Source organism: Phragmites australis, chromosome 15 (assembly GCF_958298935.1).
Source record: "Phragmites australis chromosome 15, lpPhrAust1.1, whole genome shotgun sequence".
In the NCBI taxonomy this organism is placed as follows: Eukaryota; Viridiplantae; Streptophyta; class Magnoliopsida; order Poales; family Poaceae; genus Phragmites; species Phragmites australis.
In genome coordinates, this window is record NC_084935.1 from 5349970 (window position 1) to 5367075 (window position 17106).

At 51.7% G+C, this 17106-nt stretch overlaps 1 protein-coding gene across 1 annotated transcript; it reads right to left on the bottom strand.

Annotated features, from left to right (window-relative positions):
- Positions 1–140: 140 nt before the first annotated feature.
- On the bottom strand, positions 141–1321 carry LOC133892565 (uncharacterized). Its single transcript, XM_062333418.1, has one exon. It carries the CDS (start codon positions 1294–1296, stop codon positions 304–306), a length of 993 nt encoding a protein of 330 aa, XP_062189402.1. The 5' UTR covers positions 1297–1321; the 3' UTR covers positions 141–303.
- Positions 1322–17106: the final 15785 nt, after the last annotated feature.

The following is a 17106-nucleotide window of genomic DNA, read 5'->3' on the forward strand; positions in this document are numbered from 1 at the left end:
GAACTTACACGCATCACCAATCCCGCATGTCTATGCGCAACCTGTCGTTATCAGGTTGTGAACAAACATTTTTAAAAGAAAGACCAGGGAGAAATTAACACGGGTAGTTTCATTAAAGTACAAGTTATATTTTTCCCTTGCATTCTCCAGTCAACATCTTATGTGCTGCTACATATTTCAGAACTGGGTCTACATTCTATGGACTTCGCAAAAGAGGAAGCTGATCTAGTTTAACATGCAGCTGCTTGTGCACTTGGTTTCGCACACTGCAGTGTGTCACACAAGATGTGGTACAAACTTCTCCTAACTCACACTCGTCTCGCCGGAGCGGCGGCTGACGGATGCATCGGCGTCGGCGGTGTGAAACCTCCAGGTGAAGAGGTAGTCTCTGGACTCGCACTGCAGCTGGCTGACGTCGCACGGTGCAGAGATGGAGGTGCACTTACCGTCGTACTCCCACTCGATCTTCGCCGTGCATGTGAACACCTCGCGGGACTCCGGCAGCGACGCCGGCTCGGCCACCACCAGCACCACCTCGCCGCTGATCCTCGACGCGGCGGCCACGGCGTCGAGCCACGGGCACTCGGGCTGCCCCACCATCTCCTTGTACGCGTCATTCACCAGTCGGACCCGGTTGCTCGAGTCCGAGACCAACGCCGGGAGCGCGTCGGCCTCAAGCTCCATTTCCACCTCCGCCGCCGTTTTCGAGACGATGGCGGTGCAGGTCGCGTCGGTGAGATGGATGGACTCGACATGGATGATTGAGCACACGGGACGCACCGCCCGTGGCGAGATGACCTTCGGCTCCAGCAGCTTCCGCAGCAGGTCGCGCTCCACGGGGACGTCTCTCTCGGCCTCCGCCGCCACCTTTGGCGAGACTCTCGCCGGGTCCTCGGCACCCGTGGTCGCAGGCGGGAGCGACGCCAGCGGAATGCGTGGACTTCCCGGGACAACCATGAACACATGCGCCCTCGTCGCCGTGGCCACCGCGTCTGTGGCCGCCGCGCACCGGAGCGGTAGGTACGGCGCCGCCGCCGCCGACGGGGACACCGGCACGACGGTCGGACGGCCGCGCTTCCGCGCCCGGCACGGCCTGCTCTGCAGCTGGCACAGCAGGCGTTTCGCGGCCACCATGTCCTCGGGCGCCTGCGCCAGCGACAGTATGGGCTTGGGCGCGATGGGCCTGAACCGCGCCAGGATCTCGTCGGCCTTGACGGTCATGTCCGCCGGCTGCACCATGGCCATGGCGAGCTGAGCAGCCGGGCTCACGAGGCTCGGAGTCAGGTCTGTGGTCATCGGACTAGATCACTCGAGTGAGACGGCGGACCGGAGCACGGCGTTGGGGCCCAGGGCCGTGCGGCTTAAGAAGGCGGTGGCGGCCAATCGGACGCGCGCAGAGGGAGGGACACGTGGGAGGGCGGGGCGGGGTACGTGGGCGACCGGGCGGGGACGCGGCCGACACGTAGGTGGAGCCGAGTCGTCGGGCGAGCGCTTTGGAGGTGGCGGGTTGGGTGGGTCCCAGTAAGAGGGAGGCGGGCGGGGCGTGTGACGGCCGGGGTGAGGCGCCGCATGCGGGTCGCTTGGCTGCTTCGGCTCGCCCCTCGCGTTCGCCATGCCGCGCTGCCTCGGGCGCCTCGTCCCTCGTGGCGCGTTCCGCCGGCTGGGCTACGGTCACTGGCTGGCTGGCGCGCGCCATTGATGGGGCGTGACCTCGTGTGGGCGTTGTTTGGTCTCATTGGTAGATATTGCGGCATTGCCCACCAACCAGCGACGTGTACACTCCAGTAAGGCAGTAAGTGTAAGCACTTTTCTCTTCTCCATATGAGACTTGTGCTAAAATGGACTAGGGATTATATTCAGGAACTTGCTTGAATCTTTGAACCAAAACAAGCCCGTTTTCACCACCAATCCTTGGTAGACTAACCTTGAAAAACAACTACCAAACACACAGCGCCTAAGGTTGATATATCGGCACGTGCTGGTTATCATAGCGCAAAGAATTTGCATGTACATACAAATTTTCGAGAGAATTCCGATGATCTAGCTGCAATGACAAACGCGGATTTAGAAGAGGTGGTGACGAACAGTCTTGACTACATAAATAGGAACGCTTGCAGACGTCGTCGGATTGCATGCATTTTCCTTCCTCTAGCCAAGCTCGACTTTACTGTTTTCTCGGGAAATGGGAGGAGTGTGTACTGGAGTAGCTATCCAAGGCCAAGTTCAAATGTACAGAAGCCAATACCACGATGGAGCAGTAACTTACATTACCCCTTCTAGGGAGCTGGCTACGCATCTGCTGGTATCACGTTCGCGTACACCTAAGCTCGATACACGCACACTCCTCGTACAGGAAGCAACATACGATGCTCTACACGTGGAACGTGCATGTCGCATGTCCGAGTGGAATCCAACCACGGGCTACCTTGCCCTCTGAGCGGCCGCACGAGGCCCGGTCGGGGCGCCTCTCTCTCTCTCCACCCGAGAAGCGAACGTTCGGAAGTTATTGACACGTTTTTTTAATCACGCTTCTTACATTTTTAGTCGGATGGATGGTTTAGGTGCTGGATTTAGAGAGAGGTTAGGAGCAGTAGTAGTGGCTGGACCAGTGGTGGGTGGTGGTGCTGGTGCTATGGGTGGGCGTTGAGCGGGGTTGATGGTCGGAGAGTGTGAAAATAGAGTGGTTAGCGTGATAATGAGGTGGGCGTAGATTTGGCGACGAAAACGCCATCGAAGATGGCTAGAAGTGGGCGGGAGGTGGAAGAGCGGGGTGAGGTGGGCGGGAGGAAAAAGAAGACGTCGGAAGGAAGAAGAAAGAGGACAATTGTTGGATGAAAATTGTACGATTGCGGTCATTGACTGAGAAAAGGGCCGATTTCAATCGTCTGATAAATAGTATTGTCGGTGTAATAGATAAGAAGGTGTCCCACGAGGCGGGCCCCACACCGCTAAATATCAGTCGATAGTAGGTGTTGTCAAGACCGCGACCTCATCGTGCGATCAGAGCGAGGCTCGTGCAACTAGCCCCTGGTCGCAGGGCATGTACTCTTCTAACTAGTCAAGTCTCATCTAATGATGTTCACTCGAGTATTTTCCTTCCCTAGGCGCTCTCTTTTGGTGAAGCATAGTCGTGGAGCGGCGTGTTGTTGCAGTGTCCCGTCCTGTAGCATTTAATGCTGCAGGATGTCCTGACGAGTAAGTGTGATGACGCTCGGTGATGGTACAGGGCGTGCAGGACGACCAGAGCGGGGTGAGTGTTCCTACCCATAGTCATGTTGAGGTCGGAATAATTAGGCTTCGTTGGGCGTATGTCTATCATCTGTTTTGATGGTCTGTTTATATGAAAATCTTTTGCCTTGTATATAAAGGGGTGAAGACCCGACTTGTAGAAAAAATGACACTCTGTAACAAGTTGATCTAATCCATAAGACAATACATATGACGCAGGGTTGTTATCTCACAGGAGGCATAAACTTGGATAAATTCTTGTGTTCTTAAGTCCAGTTGGATATACACTCACTAGAAATGTGTATCAACACGCTTGTCATCCGGTATACCCCGGATTCATTGTTAGGGATTATCTCCCGATAGTTGGTGCGCTAGGTAGGGGCGTGCCTTTTGCATTTCTTTAGATTTGGAGACTATGGTTGGGCTGCCAACATCCAGATCCATGACGACTGCGGAGTCCTATTCTGAGGACCCTGGTTGTCGCGAAGTTTTCGTCATAGGGTACGACCTAAATGAGCCTAGTGCGCTCCAAGCGTGGGACATTGAGCTAGAGTTCGACGACTCCGAGACCGAATGTGAAGTTTGCATGGTGACCTATGCAGCGTGGGGCAACATCGACGCTCGTTCTATGGAAACCGAAGGTGAGCCCCAGGCCGTAGGCCAAGAGGGAAACCAGTCTGGAGTCATACATGGAGATGATCCTATATTGCCCTAGCAACAGCAACGCCACCTAGAGAAATGCGTGCATGAAATTGAGTCCTTAGCCGCTGTCGGAGGGTGAACTCCTGTCGCAGGGATCCCGAGAGACCCTTTTTTAGAGATTCGGCCGGGGGGATGATCCTGAATAAGTTCGTCGGAGAAATAAATGGAAGCGGAAATAAATGCAACGGCCGGTGGTGGGGGAGGATCGTCCTAGTGCAAAGGGAAGTAAATGCACCAGAGTTTAGACAGGTTCGGGCCGTACAGGGGCGTAATACCCTACTCCTGTATGGATGCAATAACTTTCCCTGAGGGGATCCCTCAAGGAATATGTCTGGTTACAAGAGTCTATTGTCTAGCTAAGAGCTTGAGGCTCCTTGTTCTTCGGCCGGAGCTCTGCTCAAGCTTGCTTGTGATGACTTCGTCTATTGGCTTGGTTGACTCTCTTCTTCTGTTTTCTTCGTCCTTCTTCTCCTCCAGTGTGTCCATCCTTTTATGCACTCTCCGGCCACGACATACCCCGAACGGGAAAGAAGGGGCACAAGTTCCCAGACGCCACGACTGAGAAAGACATCATCATTTCCTCTGGGCGAAGTGACAGGGCGGTGGAAAAATGCGGCGCGCGTCCGGTCACTCGTCACTGTGGACGCCCTGGCGCCGGGCGCCGTTGAGAGGGCCCACCGAGCAGCCACAGAGGCACCCGGTATGCCCACCCTGTCTTGTTCCTCTGCCACGGCAGGGTGGCAGGCGGAACGCCTTGATCCTGGCAACGTTATCCCGAGATACACCGGATGATACGGGACGGGACCCGTGCAATTAATGGCCCCACGCCTCTCTGCCAAAGCATGGCAGGGACTGACACTGCGGCGGGAGCAGTTGGGGATACCAGGATGTCAGGCCGCGAACGCCCATTAAATGCGGCCTTGGACCTCTGACTGGTTGACACCTGGTCGACGGGCCCCTCGGGGGCCCTTCTGGGTCGTCGGGGCACCGAGTGCTCGGGGGGTACTGTTCACCTCCCCGAGCACTCTCTCCCGGGCACTTTCGCACGAACCTTCGGGGAACCGAGTGCTCGGGGGCTGCCACGTGCAGCCCCGAGCACTCTCTCCTGAGCGCTTTTGCACTGACCTTTCAGGGAACCAAGTGCTCGGGGGCTGCCACGTGCAAACCTGGGCACTCTCTCCCGAGCGCTTTCGCTCGAACCTTCGGGGAACCAAGTGCTCGGGGGCTGCCACGTGCAACCCCGGGCACTCTCTCCCGAGCACTTTTGCACTGACCCTCGGGGAACCGAGCGCTCGGGGGCTGCCGCACGCAGCCCCCCGAGCGCTCTCTCCCGGAACTTAGCTCTTCTGATCATCGGGGGACTGGGGTTCTCGGGGGCGACCGGGAACCTCCCCGAGCACTTTCTTCCCGGAACTTAGATTTTCCTCATCCCGCAGGAGGGACCTCGTAGGATGGTGACACGTGGCGGACGGCTGGCCTGGCCTCGGGACTCAGGGATCCCCGGTTCCTGATACACCGACAGCCGCGTCTTCTTCAAGGACATTGCATCGCACGCGAAACGCCAGCACTGAGGGCTCCTCCTCACAATGTCTCACTGCTCCACAGTCAGTGGCTCAGCTATGAGGCCATGACCCCCACACATAACTTGCATTTTGCTCGAGTACTTCTTAGCCACCCACTGGTGGCGGTATCGGAGGGTTCATCGGTAGCACCATAGCTGTGTGATCTCGCACTCTTGGTAGAAACCGCCCAACGCCAGATCATGGCAGCTGCAAGGATCGTTGGGATGGTGGCCCGTCCACCATAAGGGACTGTTGGGATGGTGGCTGGCAGGGATCATAGTGGGCTCCATAGCTGGAGAAAACCTAGGCTCCTTCAGGGGCAGGGACTACGAGGAGACCCCCACCATGTCGGGGCAGTCCACCTGCTTGCCTACACGACTCGCTTCACCACAGTGACCTCCGTAACGTAATCCGGGGCCAGAGGGTCACCCAAAAACAGGAGGATCGCACCCGGAGAGAGCAAGAAAAGGGCAAGCAACCCTATCACTCACCTTTCCCTCGAGGGGGCCATGAGACCGTTGGCTCACGTGCATCTATCCAACGATGAGCGGCCCCCTGTTAAGAGATGGGGTGTAACGCTTTTTTTTGCTTGGCTGCGAGAGGTGCACTGGCCAGACAAGTTCTGGCCAGTCCTAGTAAAAAAATAAAACAGCTTGACCAACCTAGAGGAATTCATGTAGATCTACACCATCATGGTGCATGCCATGGGAGGTTATGGGAAGGTCATATAAAACTATTACCTGATCGCCCTGGCCGGTTCAATATGGTCCTAGCTGATGAACATCCCCACTGGTCAATTTGGTCGTGGGAAGATTTGGGCGACCAGTTCATCACCAACTTTCAGGGCACCTACGCCCAACCAGGGTCAAGGATGACATGTATCAGGTCAGACAACGGCGTGGTGAGCCGCTGCGATACTACATTTGACGTTTCACCGAATGCCGGAATACCATTCCAAAGATCACGAGTGAGTCCATGGTCGCGTTCTGGAGGGGGGTCAGATACCAGAAGATGGTCGAAAAGCTGGCCACCAAGTATGGAGCACCACCGAGCTCTTCAAGCTCATAGAAAAATGTGCGCAAGCTATCGAGGCCCGAGAGTGCCAGATCAGTATGAATCCACAATCGACCTACTATCAGTCCACTTCTTCCAAAGGGGTTAGCCGAAAGGAGAAAAAGAAAAACAAGTGCACGGCTGAACCACCCGACGTCATGGTTGTTGAGCAAACTGGCCAACTGTGTCGTTGCTTTGATAAGAAGGATCGAAAGAAGGGCAGAGGCTACTGCCCGATCCACCGTACCGACACCCACGACTTGATCGAATGCAAGATCGTGCGAGGCATCATCGACCAAGAGCTTGAGGAACGCAAGACCAGGTGCAACAACAATGGTGACGATAGGGCCAACCCCGACCAATCGACTCTAAGCTTCCAACAGGCCGAGCACATAATCCACCATATCTTTGGGGGCATCGCATTATATTCCTCAAATAGGGAGTACAAGTCGGTGGTCTGCGAGGTATGTGCGACCATACTGGGCTCGAGTCCGCACCTAAATTGGTCGGAGGTACCCCACACCTTCGGCCAAGCGGACCACCCCGCATGCGTCAAGCGCCCTAGTCGTTACCCCATCGTGGTTGAGCCCACGGTGCATAATCTCTAAATGGGGCGCATACTGGTCGATGGAGGGAGCTCCATCAACCTCCTCTTCGCTGATGCATTGTACACGTTGCAAAATCCCGAGGAGTGCGTTGAAACCATTTCCTCCATTCTTTGGAAATCACCCCGGTTCTTCAGCCAAGCTGTTAGGGCAGATTGAGCATCTGTCACCTTTGGTTCGCCGAGTAACTTTGAGAGTGAGAATGTCATGTTCAATGTGGTGGACTTTGAGACCCCTTACAATGTGATCCTGGGACGACTAGTGATGGCCTAATTCATGGATGTTGCCCATTATGCATACCAGGAGATCAAGATCCCTGTTCCTAAGGGAACCATCACTATTTTGGGCAATCCAAAGATGACCCTGCACTGGGACAAGAGGAGCCTCAATATGGTCGAGCTAACTCCAGTTGCAGCTCGAGAACACCGGACCCAGTGGTCGCTCGGGGAAGGTCCACGTCGTCGCCACCCGACGATTGACTCAAGGCAGTTTGCCTAGACGACGTTGACCCATCCAGGAAGGTCCAGATATGGGTTGTCCTGGACCCCAAATAGGTACTCTCACTCATCACTTTCCTCCGGACAAACACATATATCTTTTCTCGGATTTCGTATGATATGTCTAGACTCCTTAGGGATGTAATCGAACACAAGTTGTCCATGCGACCTAACACGCGACCATTCAAGAAAAAGGCACGTCGGTTTGCACCCAACTGAAAGCAAGCACTTCGTGAGGAGATCGACAAGCTCTTGGAAGCAGGCTTCATCCGAGAGGTGAAGGTGTCAGAATGGCTGACTAATCCCTCCATGGCCCAAAAGCCTAATGGTAAGTAGAGGATGTATGTCGACTTCACCGACCTCGATAAGACGTGCCTGAAGGATCTCCTCCCTCTACCCCGGATCGACCATCTTGTTGACTCAACTGTCGGTAAAGATCTGCTAAGCTTTTTAGATGTCCATTCGGGGTATAATCAGATTAGTATGAATATGGTAGATGAGGAGAAAACTGATTTTGTAACACACTTTGGGGTTTTTTGCTATGCAAAAATGCCCTTTGGTTTGAAAAGCACCGGTGCCACTTACCAGCGATGTATTCAGCTCATCTTTTGACCACAACTCAGTAGAAATATCGATGCATATGTTGATGACATGGTCAGAAAGAGCAGGACCAAGGATGACCTGGACGCAGACCTCCAAGAAACGTTCAACAACATTCGAATGTACCGCATTAAGTTGAACCCGGAGAAGTGCATGTTCGGAGTCCCGTTAGGGAAGTTGCTTGGTTTCCTCACGTCTAGTCGGGAAATAAAACCAAACATAGACAACATCGGAGTCATCGACCAGATGGGATCCTCGACCTAGTTAAAGGAGGTCTAGAAACTAATGGGGTGTGTGGCAGCTTTGAGCAGGTTCAACTCGAGGATGGGGGAGAAGGGGTTGTCGCTTTTTGATCTCCTGAAGAAAAGAAACCACTTTTAGTGGACGCTAGAAGCAAAGGCGACCTTTGACAATCTCAAAAGATACCTCTCTTCCCATCTATACTAATCGCTCCCTAACCGGACGAGGAGTTATTGCTCTATGTTGCAGCTACCCCATAGTTTGCGAGCGCGATCCTGGTCGTTGAGCATGAATGTTACATCTTGAGTTTAAATATGTTACATTAATTGCAAATTTGACTCCAAATTAAAGTTTTTTATGATTAGTTAGGCTAACTAAGATTAAGGAAATAAGTATATGAATGTATATATACCAGTATGTATACATTCATATATATTAAGTACACTAAAATCAATTTCAAAATAATCCCTGCATTAAATTAGTTCACATGCATTGGTTTGAGATCTTTATGGTTCTTTGTGTGGAGGTTTGAAATTGAATGTTTCTCCATTTCAAATCAACTCTTAGATTCTATTCAGCTCAAATCCAATTCAAATTCAAATCCTTTAATTTAAATCATCTTCAGGATATCAAGGTCCAAGTCCAAATCATAGTTCAAATATGTTCAAATGAGTTCATCCTAATCCAAGGTCAAAATAATTTCAAATACTCCATTTGAATTTATTCCAAACTTCATTTTTTTCCTTTTCTTTTCCTTCTTTTCTTCCATTTCTCCCCGGGTTGGATTTCCTCCTCTCCCTCTCTTCCTCAGCCCATCCAGCCAGCCTGACCTTCTTCTTTCCTCCCCTCCTCCTTCTTTCCTGCGTTGGGCCACCATCGCGCCCCTCAGCCCAGCTCGCCTCGTGCTGGACTGCTCCCACAAGCTTGCCTATGCCCATGCACGCTCGGTCGTCCACGTGTTGCATCCAACCGCCGCTCGACGTGCCCTCTCCTTATTCCTCCTCTAGCGGCCGCGTCGCTTGCCACTGTGGAAGACGCCTCATCCGGGAAATATCTTCGTGCCCCCCAATCGACCTCCACTTCTCCCACTCTCTCCTATCTCTCTCCGCCCATGCCACTTGACTTTCGTCCCCCGCCTGCGCGTGGACAGCACAAAGCGCCCACGTCGCGGGAAACTCGGTGGGTGCCACCCCGGCACCTCACTGTTGCACTGCCCACTGACGTCCGCCCAACGTCACGCGCGTGCACCGCCTCTCTGCACCTCCCTCCCTCACTATAAATAGCGCAAACCCGCCCTCTCTTCTTCCCCTTTTCCCCCATTTCACCGCCACCGCCGGCATTGCACTCCACCGCAGCTTGCCGCCATCGATCCACCGACAGCGTGCAGTCGAGGAGCCTCAGGACCTTGCCGTCGTCTCTGTGTTGTCGCCCGTTCGCTGAAAGCCCAACGGGAGCCTGCCCGAGCCAGTAGCCGAGCAGCGCCACCACCGCCTCTTTGACGAATCGTCGTCCACTGCCCTACCCGTCGCCATTCTTGCGCTCGATGAGCCTCCCAGTCCCCTCGCATGTCTGCCTAGGTAGCGTATAGCCACCCAAACTCTATCTCTTAGCACATAGCCATGAACCGTCATGCTCTTGTTTCTGCCACTGGGAAAATCGCTCATCGCCGACATGCGTATGCCTTGTGTGTGAGGCCGGCCTTTGTACCGTGATGTTCAGGATGCCTCAGGCCCCTTTTCTCTGCAGGTTGGCACCTCCCAGTGTAGTGGAGGTGCTGCCCATTTTTCCTTCGCCGTTGCCCCCTCTCCGGCTGCCATCTGGTGTTGCTCCCATCGCCGGCCGCCATTGATAAGCCTCCCGCTGCATCCGCCGTAGCGTGTAGAAGCCCCACGTCCGCTCGTCATTGTGAAGCCCTGGCGGAATCGCAACTCCAGCGAGCTCTCCGACGTCACGCCACCACCTATCTTTCCCCTTCGTTCACCGCTTTGCCCCGAACGGTGTGCCTGCGCGTGCACACGCACGCTTGGCCTAGCCACCAAAGGCCACGCGTCCTGTGGGCCGACCTAGCTCTTCACCTGTTAAGCCACCCAGACCAAACCCAAGTGGGCTAGTACTGTGCGGCCCGGTACTATGCAGGCCATCTAGGCCCAAACCCACCCCATCCAGGCCCAATTCAGCCTAGCCACTTACTGTTCATGTGGGTCCCACCCGTGGGCCCCATCTATAAATAGTGCAATTTCATATTTTCTCAATTTAATTTTTGATTAAATCTTCACAAGTCATAACTTCTCCGTTCTGGCTCTGATTTCGGTGATTCTTTAATTGAAATTCATCTAAATTCGTGATCTACCTATCTATCACTGTGTGATATCCATTATGACTCATTTGGATTTCCATTGGTGTTAAATTTGGTTCTTCTCTAGTATACCTTGTTACTGATTGTGGTCGTAATTATAGAACTGCTAGAGTTCTATGAGTGTTGCACAGCAAGTGTCAGGAGCGAAGAAGATCCTGACTACAACCAAGACTTTGAAGAAAACCTCAAAGAAGGCAAGTTCTATCTCCTTGATCATATTGAACCTATGTTTTCAATTAATCTACATGATCAACTTAAAACTTGACTTATATCGCATGTGCTATATATTGCGCTCTTATAAACTGCTTGTAGTAGTTAATCCTATTAACACTTGTCATGCCATAAATGTTATCATCCAAAATACATATCACCCTAGGATTACATATTGTTATCTATATTAATGATAGATGATGTCTTAGTATCTAGCGTGCTTAGGATTGAATACATCTCCTCGGAGACGTCGCTTTTAAAAACACCTCTCCTCGGAGATAAGATTTAATGTTATCAATGATAACTCATATACCATGAATCCTTAATGATTGTGAATTCTGTGATGATTGTGAAATCCTTGATGTCCTGTGGGATATGGTGGGTGATGTGTAAAAATGGGTGAAAACTGATTGGCAAGGGCAGGTGGAGTAGTACTTTGGATGTACTTTGGATGAGGATGATCCTAGGGGCTTTAGTCACCTCTGTGGTGTTCATTGCTAGAAGATACTTGCTTCGGGCGTTTAAGGACTGAGTCATTGCGCCTTCATGATTAGCCACCTCCGTGCAACCATGCGTCTTGAATGGGCAGGACTTGACTTCTCCTTCACCGGACTGAGTTGGGCATCCTACTAGGAGGCTGAGAGCAGCGAGCAGTCAAGTGACTTTGTGGCCCTCTGTTTGAGCGTGCAGAGATCGACAAATACGTAAAAAGGGAACCTAGCATTTAACACAAGACCACTAGTACTTGGGGGTAAATCTTATAGAAAAGCATGGCAGGAAAGGTGATTGGAGTGTCTCGAAATGATTCGCTCCTTCGCTTGCAACGGTTGAAGGCTGAGCATATCACGTGGGTATAGTGTGCAATATCTGTAGAGTGTAAACCTATTCGAATAGTCGTGTCCACGGTCATGAACATGCGACAACAGTAACAATTTTGGCTAGACTCTGGGTGCGTGTCTTGATGAATGAGTGTGTGGACTAGATATTCGTGTGATGAGATTTCTGGCTCAATCCGCTAGAAGTTGTGTGGTACCAGAGGTACACTAGATGTGATAATAGGGACTGCGGAGCGAGGTGTAGCCCCTCCCAGGACCGAAACACCCCAGATATAGTCTGTTACCTGATTTGAACTATTCAAATTGTTTTCAAGTCAATCTAGATAATACAATGGAATACTTGCTTAAAACTGCTTTACGCTTAAAACTAAATCGTAAAGTCTTGTCCTTGATTAATCCCTTATGCATCTATCAAACACTTGAAGTAGCATAGGACTTGCTGAGTGCTTCTATACTCACTCTTGTTGTCATTTAGATGAAGAAATAGATGTTGACTTCACCAGAGGTGAAGGTGAGGATGAAGAGTAGTCCTAGAAGTTGCGTTCGCACCTTAGCTACTTATGGCTTGGGTCTCTACTCTCCGCTGTGTTTTAGTTGGCCGTTCGGCCAGGTTTGTAATGTATACGCTATGGTTTGTAACCTTTTGTACTTTGTAACCTTATTAATTGTGAACGAAGTTTGACTGTGATACTACAACTGTTATATTGTACGTATCAGCTACTTAATCCAGAGACTAATGCTGGAGGCACAGGAGAACTCGTGGAATGGGGTCTTATAGTGAAGGTCTTTAGTGACCAGTGTACTACGTCAGTGATGCGAAGGCAAGGTACTCGCAGACACAGAAGCTGTTGTACGCCATGCTAATGGCCTCTCACAAGCTTAGACAGTACTTCCAGGCACACAAAATCAAGGTAATTTTCTCGCTTCCAATTAGGGAAATCCTCCACAGTAGGGATGCAGCAGGAAGAACATCAAAGTGGACAGTAGAGCTTGGAGAGTTTGATATTCTGTTTTTCCCCCGAACGGCTATCAAGTCCCAGCCGCTAGTCGATTTTGTGGCCGAGTGGTCGTCCTTTGAGCCCGAGCAAAAACATCAACCAGAGGCGAAAGAGCACTAGACCATACCCTTCGATGGGTCGTTCACGTTGAATGAAGCGGGGGCTGGAGTGGTCTTGACCTCACCTACCAGCAACACCCTCAGGTACGTAGTTCAATTATATTTTCATGCTACTAACAATATTGTAGAATATAAGGGCTTTTTGTTAGGAATGAGAGTAGTCTCCGCACTTGGTATAGAATGCTGGCTACCTAAAGGGGACTCACTACTAGTCGTAAACCAAGTGCAAAAGGATTTACAGTGCCCTGACCCGATAATGATGGTATACCCCGCTAAAGTGAGAAAGCTGAGATGACATTTTATTGATTTTGAGGTTAAGCATGTCCTGCGCAGGGACACTTCCTCACCGATGAGCTGGCACATCTAGCTAATTCTCGCGCACATGTCACGGTCGGAGCCTTTGAAGAAAGATTCACACGACCATCCACCATGGTCTTGGACCAAGGTGAAGGGGATGTTTCACTTGGAGACATAGCACCTGAGGTAACGTCTTTAGAGGCGACACTTCCTTTGGTGCAGTCCTTAGGCGGCCATCATGTGGTCGCCCAGATTAATTCAGGTATGATATGGATGGATTAGATCTTGGTATACCTTCATAATCAAGCGATCCCTGATGATGATGCGTTAGCAGAAAAGGTCACGTGGAAAGCCCGCATATACTCCCTGGTAGAGGGGCGTCTTTACCGTTGCGAAGCAATGGCCTTTGACTGAAGTGCATCACTCAGGAAGAGGGGAGCACGCTGCTCTTTGATATCCACGGAGGCATATGCGGTAGCTAGCCGGGAGTTGGAGGAGGAGTTATGACTAGGATAGAAGACCTGCAGCGACAACAAATTGCGAAGTCAAGAAAGAACTCGAAAGTACCCATGCCTAGCAGGTGGACTTACCGTAAGGTCAGAGGGGTGAGTACAACTCTCGACCTTACAAAGCTGTTGAGTTGACCAGGCGAGGGGGATGTCCTATCTGCTTTCGAGCTGGGACCGGTCGGTGTCCCATGGGTGGCTTGGGTGCCTCTGTGGAAGCTGAATCCTCCATTGGTCTTTTCTCCCCTTGCGTTGAGGCTTGGCGGGCAGTCTAGGCACCCTTGACTAGCCTAGGTCGAGACTGGTCGCTTCCCTATGGGCCAGCACCGCTAGCCGGACCTCTGTTTGGGTTCGACATTTGACTACGAGCAGTCTGGTCACCCATGGCTGGCTCAGGACGAGTCTGGTTGCTCCCTTAATGACCAGCACTGCTTGTAAGACCTCTGCCAGGGGTCAATGTTCTGTCTCGAGCAGTTTGGTTGTCACCGTGACCAGACGGTTCAGAGGCGCGACCAGATGGATTAGGAGGAGGGAGGGTTGTGCTCGGTTGGGTGCCAGGGTGGAGGTCACGGTAGATCTCTTTTCTCTGGGACGGCCTTATCGAAGACCACCAGAACCTCATTGATGATTGGATGCATAACGTCGACCTCAAGGAGACCTTGTAATGGCGCCAATAAATCTAACTCCTGAAAAGGTTCAGGAGCGGGAATTTGGGAAATGCCAAACTTACCATCTTTTGCCGCGCTCTCTCTGATGGGGTGAGATCACACAACAGAAGTGCATCGGCCAGAGGATCGTCTTTCCTCGGGGAAGCCAACATTAGAATTTGGACCCGTGAGTCGACGACATCGTGAGTAAGATTTGGATAACAGAAGAGACGTGTGAGGTCGTACACCTATACAAAAAGGCGACACCAAGGAAACGGTGGCAGGGTTACATGTGCCGCTCTCTCGGGTGACATCATTCAGCTCGGAGTACAGAAACGCTAGATGAGCTCACTTCCGCAAGGGGCACAACCAGCACTTGATGAAGTCACGGACGACGTCCGACCCCGTCAACCTGGCTTCTCGAAGATGGCCAACTCGCTTGGCCAAGGTTAGTAGCTCTATGGTAGTTGTGGGTGAATTCCCCTAGTTGTTTGTAACATGTGTCAGTGTGCTCGGCACATGGAGGTTGTCCAAGGAACTATCGGTCATAAGGTAGAACCGATCCCCTCTTCAGCCCAACCGTGATGAGTTGAGGCCCACCTCGATGTAGGAGTCTGTGGCATCATCGTGAAGGGGGAACCCGCAGCTTTCGGTGGCTAGCCCGGTCACCGATCAACAAGTGTAGAAGAACCAAAAGAGGTTAAGGCATAACTAGATCCTGACGAAGTTCTTACAGAGATGAGCAAAAATGCTCAGCATGAGAATGGAGTTAGGGTTATGATAGAGGTGGAAAATGTTGTAGAAGGAGATGACGGTGGTGAAGAACTCAGAGAAGGGTGGCACGAACCCGTTAAGAAGAATGAGACGAACAACACGATCTCCCCCTGGCGGGGAGCGGGCACGCTCTCCCCGGAGCGTACCTCGAGTAAAGGTGGCAGGTGAGCAGACCAGTGTCGTACATCGCATTCAACCTTGCCCCGTCGCACTTGGATCTGGGGAAGGCGGGCTTGCTGCCAGTGCGCACCATCAGACGAAATGAAAGGAGATGAAGATGAAGGGCTCTGAGTGCGAAAGCTTAGAGGCTAAGGGAGGTGATGAATGATTCATGTGGAACCGTGTACTCCAATTTAAAGGGCCGCCTTGGTATCTCAATCTTCACGAGGTCTGATCCGCGTGAAATTCAGAAAGCCGCGCGTGAGGAACTGAAATCCTCTCAGGTTCTGTGACAATTAATGTTTCTCTCTACCACGTTTCCATTTGTCTTGACGTTTAACCTCCCCTCACGATATGGTTTTCTGAGTGACCGCTAAGGTGAGCTGCGTCAATGACCGCTCCCTGTGCAAACTTATGATCGCTTGAGGCCTAAGTGGTATGACCAGACCCGACCCTAACCACAACCACATGGCGTGCAGCGACCACAAACCCCTGTGTCGAACCACTCAGTCCACCACATCCACGAGGAAGCTTGGGGCTACTGTCAGTGTAATAGATAAGGGGGTGACTCATGAGACAGGCCTCACACCGCCAAATGTCAGCCGACGGTAGGTGTTGTCAAGATCGTGATCTCATCTTGCGACCAGGGCGGGGCTAATACGACAAGGCTCCTAACTAGTCTTCTCATTTAATGTTGTCCACTTGAGTATTTCTCTTCCCTAGGTGCTCTCTTTCGGTGAAGCATGGTCGTGGGATGATGTGGTGTTGCAGTATCCCGTCCCGTAGCATTTAATATTACGTGATGGCCTAGCGAGTGAGCATGATGACATTTGGTGATGATACAGCACGTGCATGATGAGTAGAGTTGGGTGGACGTGCTTACCCACCATCATATTGAGTTAGAAATAGCTAGGTTTCGTCATACATATATCTGTCAGTTGTTTTGACATGGTACTTTTGTATGAACGTCTTCTTCCTTGGTAGGGTGAATACTCGACTTGTAGAGAGAAAAATAACACTCTATAATAATTTTATCTAATTCATAAGATAATATATAGGATGTAGGACTATTATTACGTAGAAAATTTGAACTTAGATAAATACTAATATTCTTGAGTCTAATTCTATATATACCTTTAAAAAAAGAAGATCAATCCATCCGCCAACGGTATACGCCAAATTTATTGTTAGATATCATCCCGACAAGCATCCGCCTTTTTTAATCGTTTTCGTGCATGCGCGGCATGTACTGTGCGCCGTGGCGAGAGGACAGGAAGGCGGCACGACGAGTGGCCGCGCTGCGATTGGCGGCCGCGCTCTCGCGGGGTGTGAGCGCAGCGGCAGCGCTTGGTCGATGCATGTATCTCCCGCCCGTCGAGTGGCGGTGGGTCAGGGCACGCACGACGCGCGTCGCGAGGCTCGTGGCAGAAGACGCGAGCGTGATCCGGCGCTGCTGCAGTGCTGCTGCCTGCCCGCGCTGCGCTACAGCTGTTAGACGAGTGAGCGACGCTACAGTTAATGCGAGCTTGCTAGCTGCTGCAGTTCATTCATTCAAATGCGATTTTTTTCGGAACATAAGGTTTGTATCGGCATAGACTTGGACCAGCTTGTGGGAACTGTTTGCTAGCTGCGTGGCAGTTCAAACTCTGATCAATTTGCTGCGGCTAGGAAGAAGAAACGGAAAGGAATTTTGGGCCAATTCGGATGAACTTTTTTT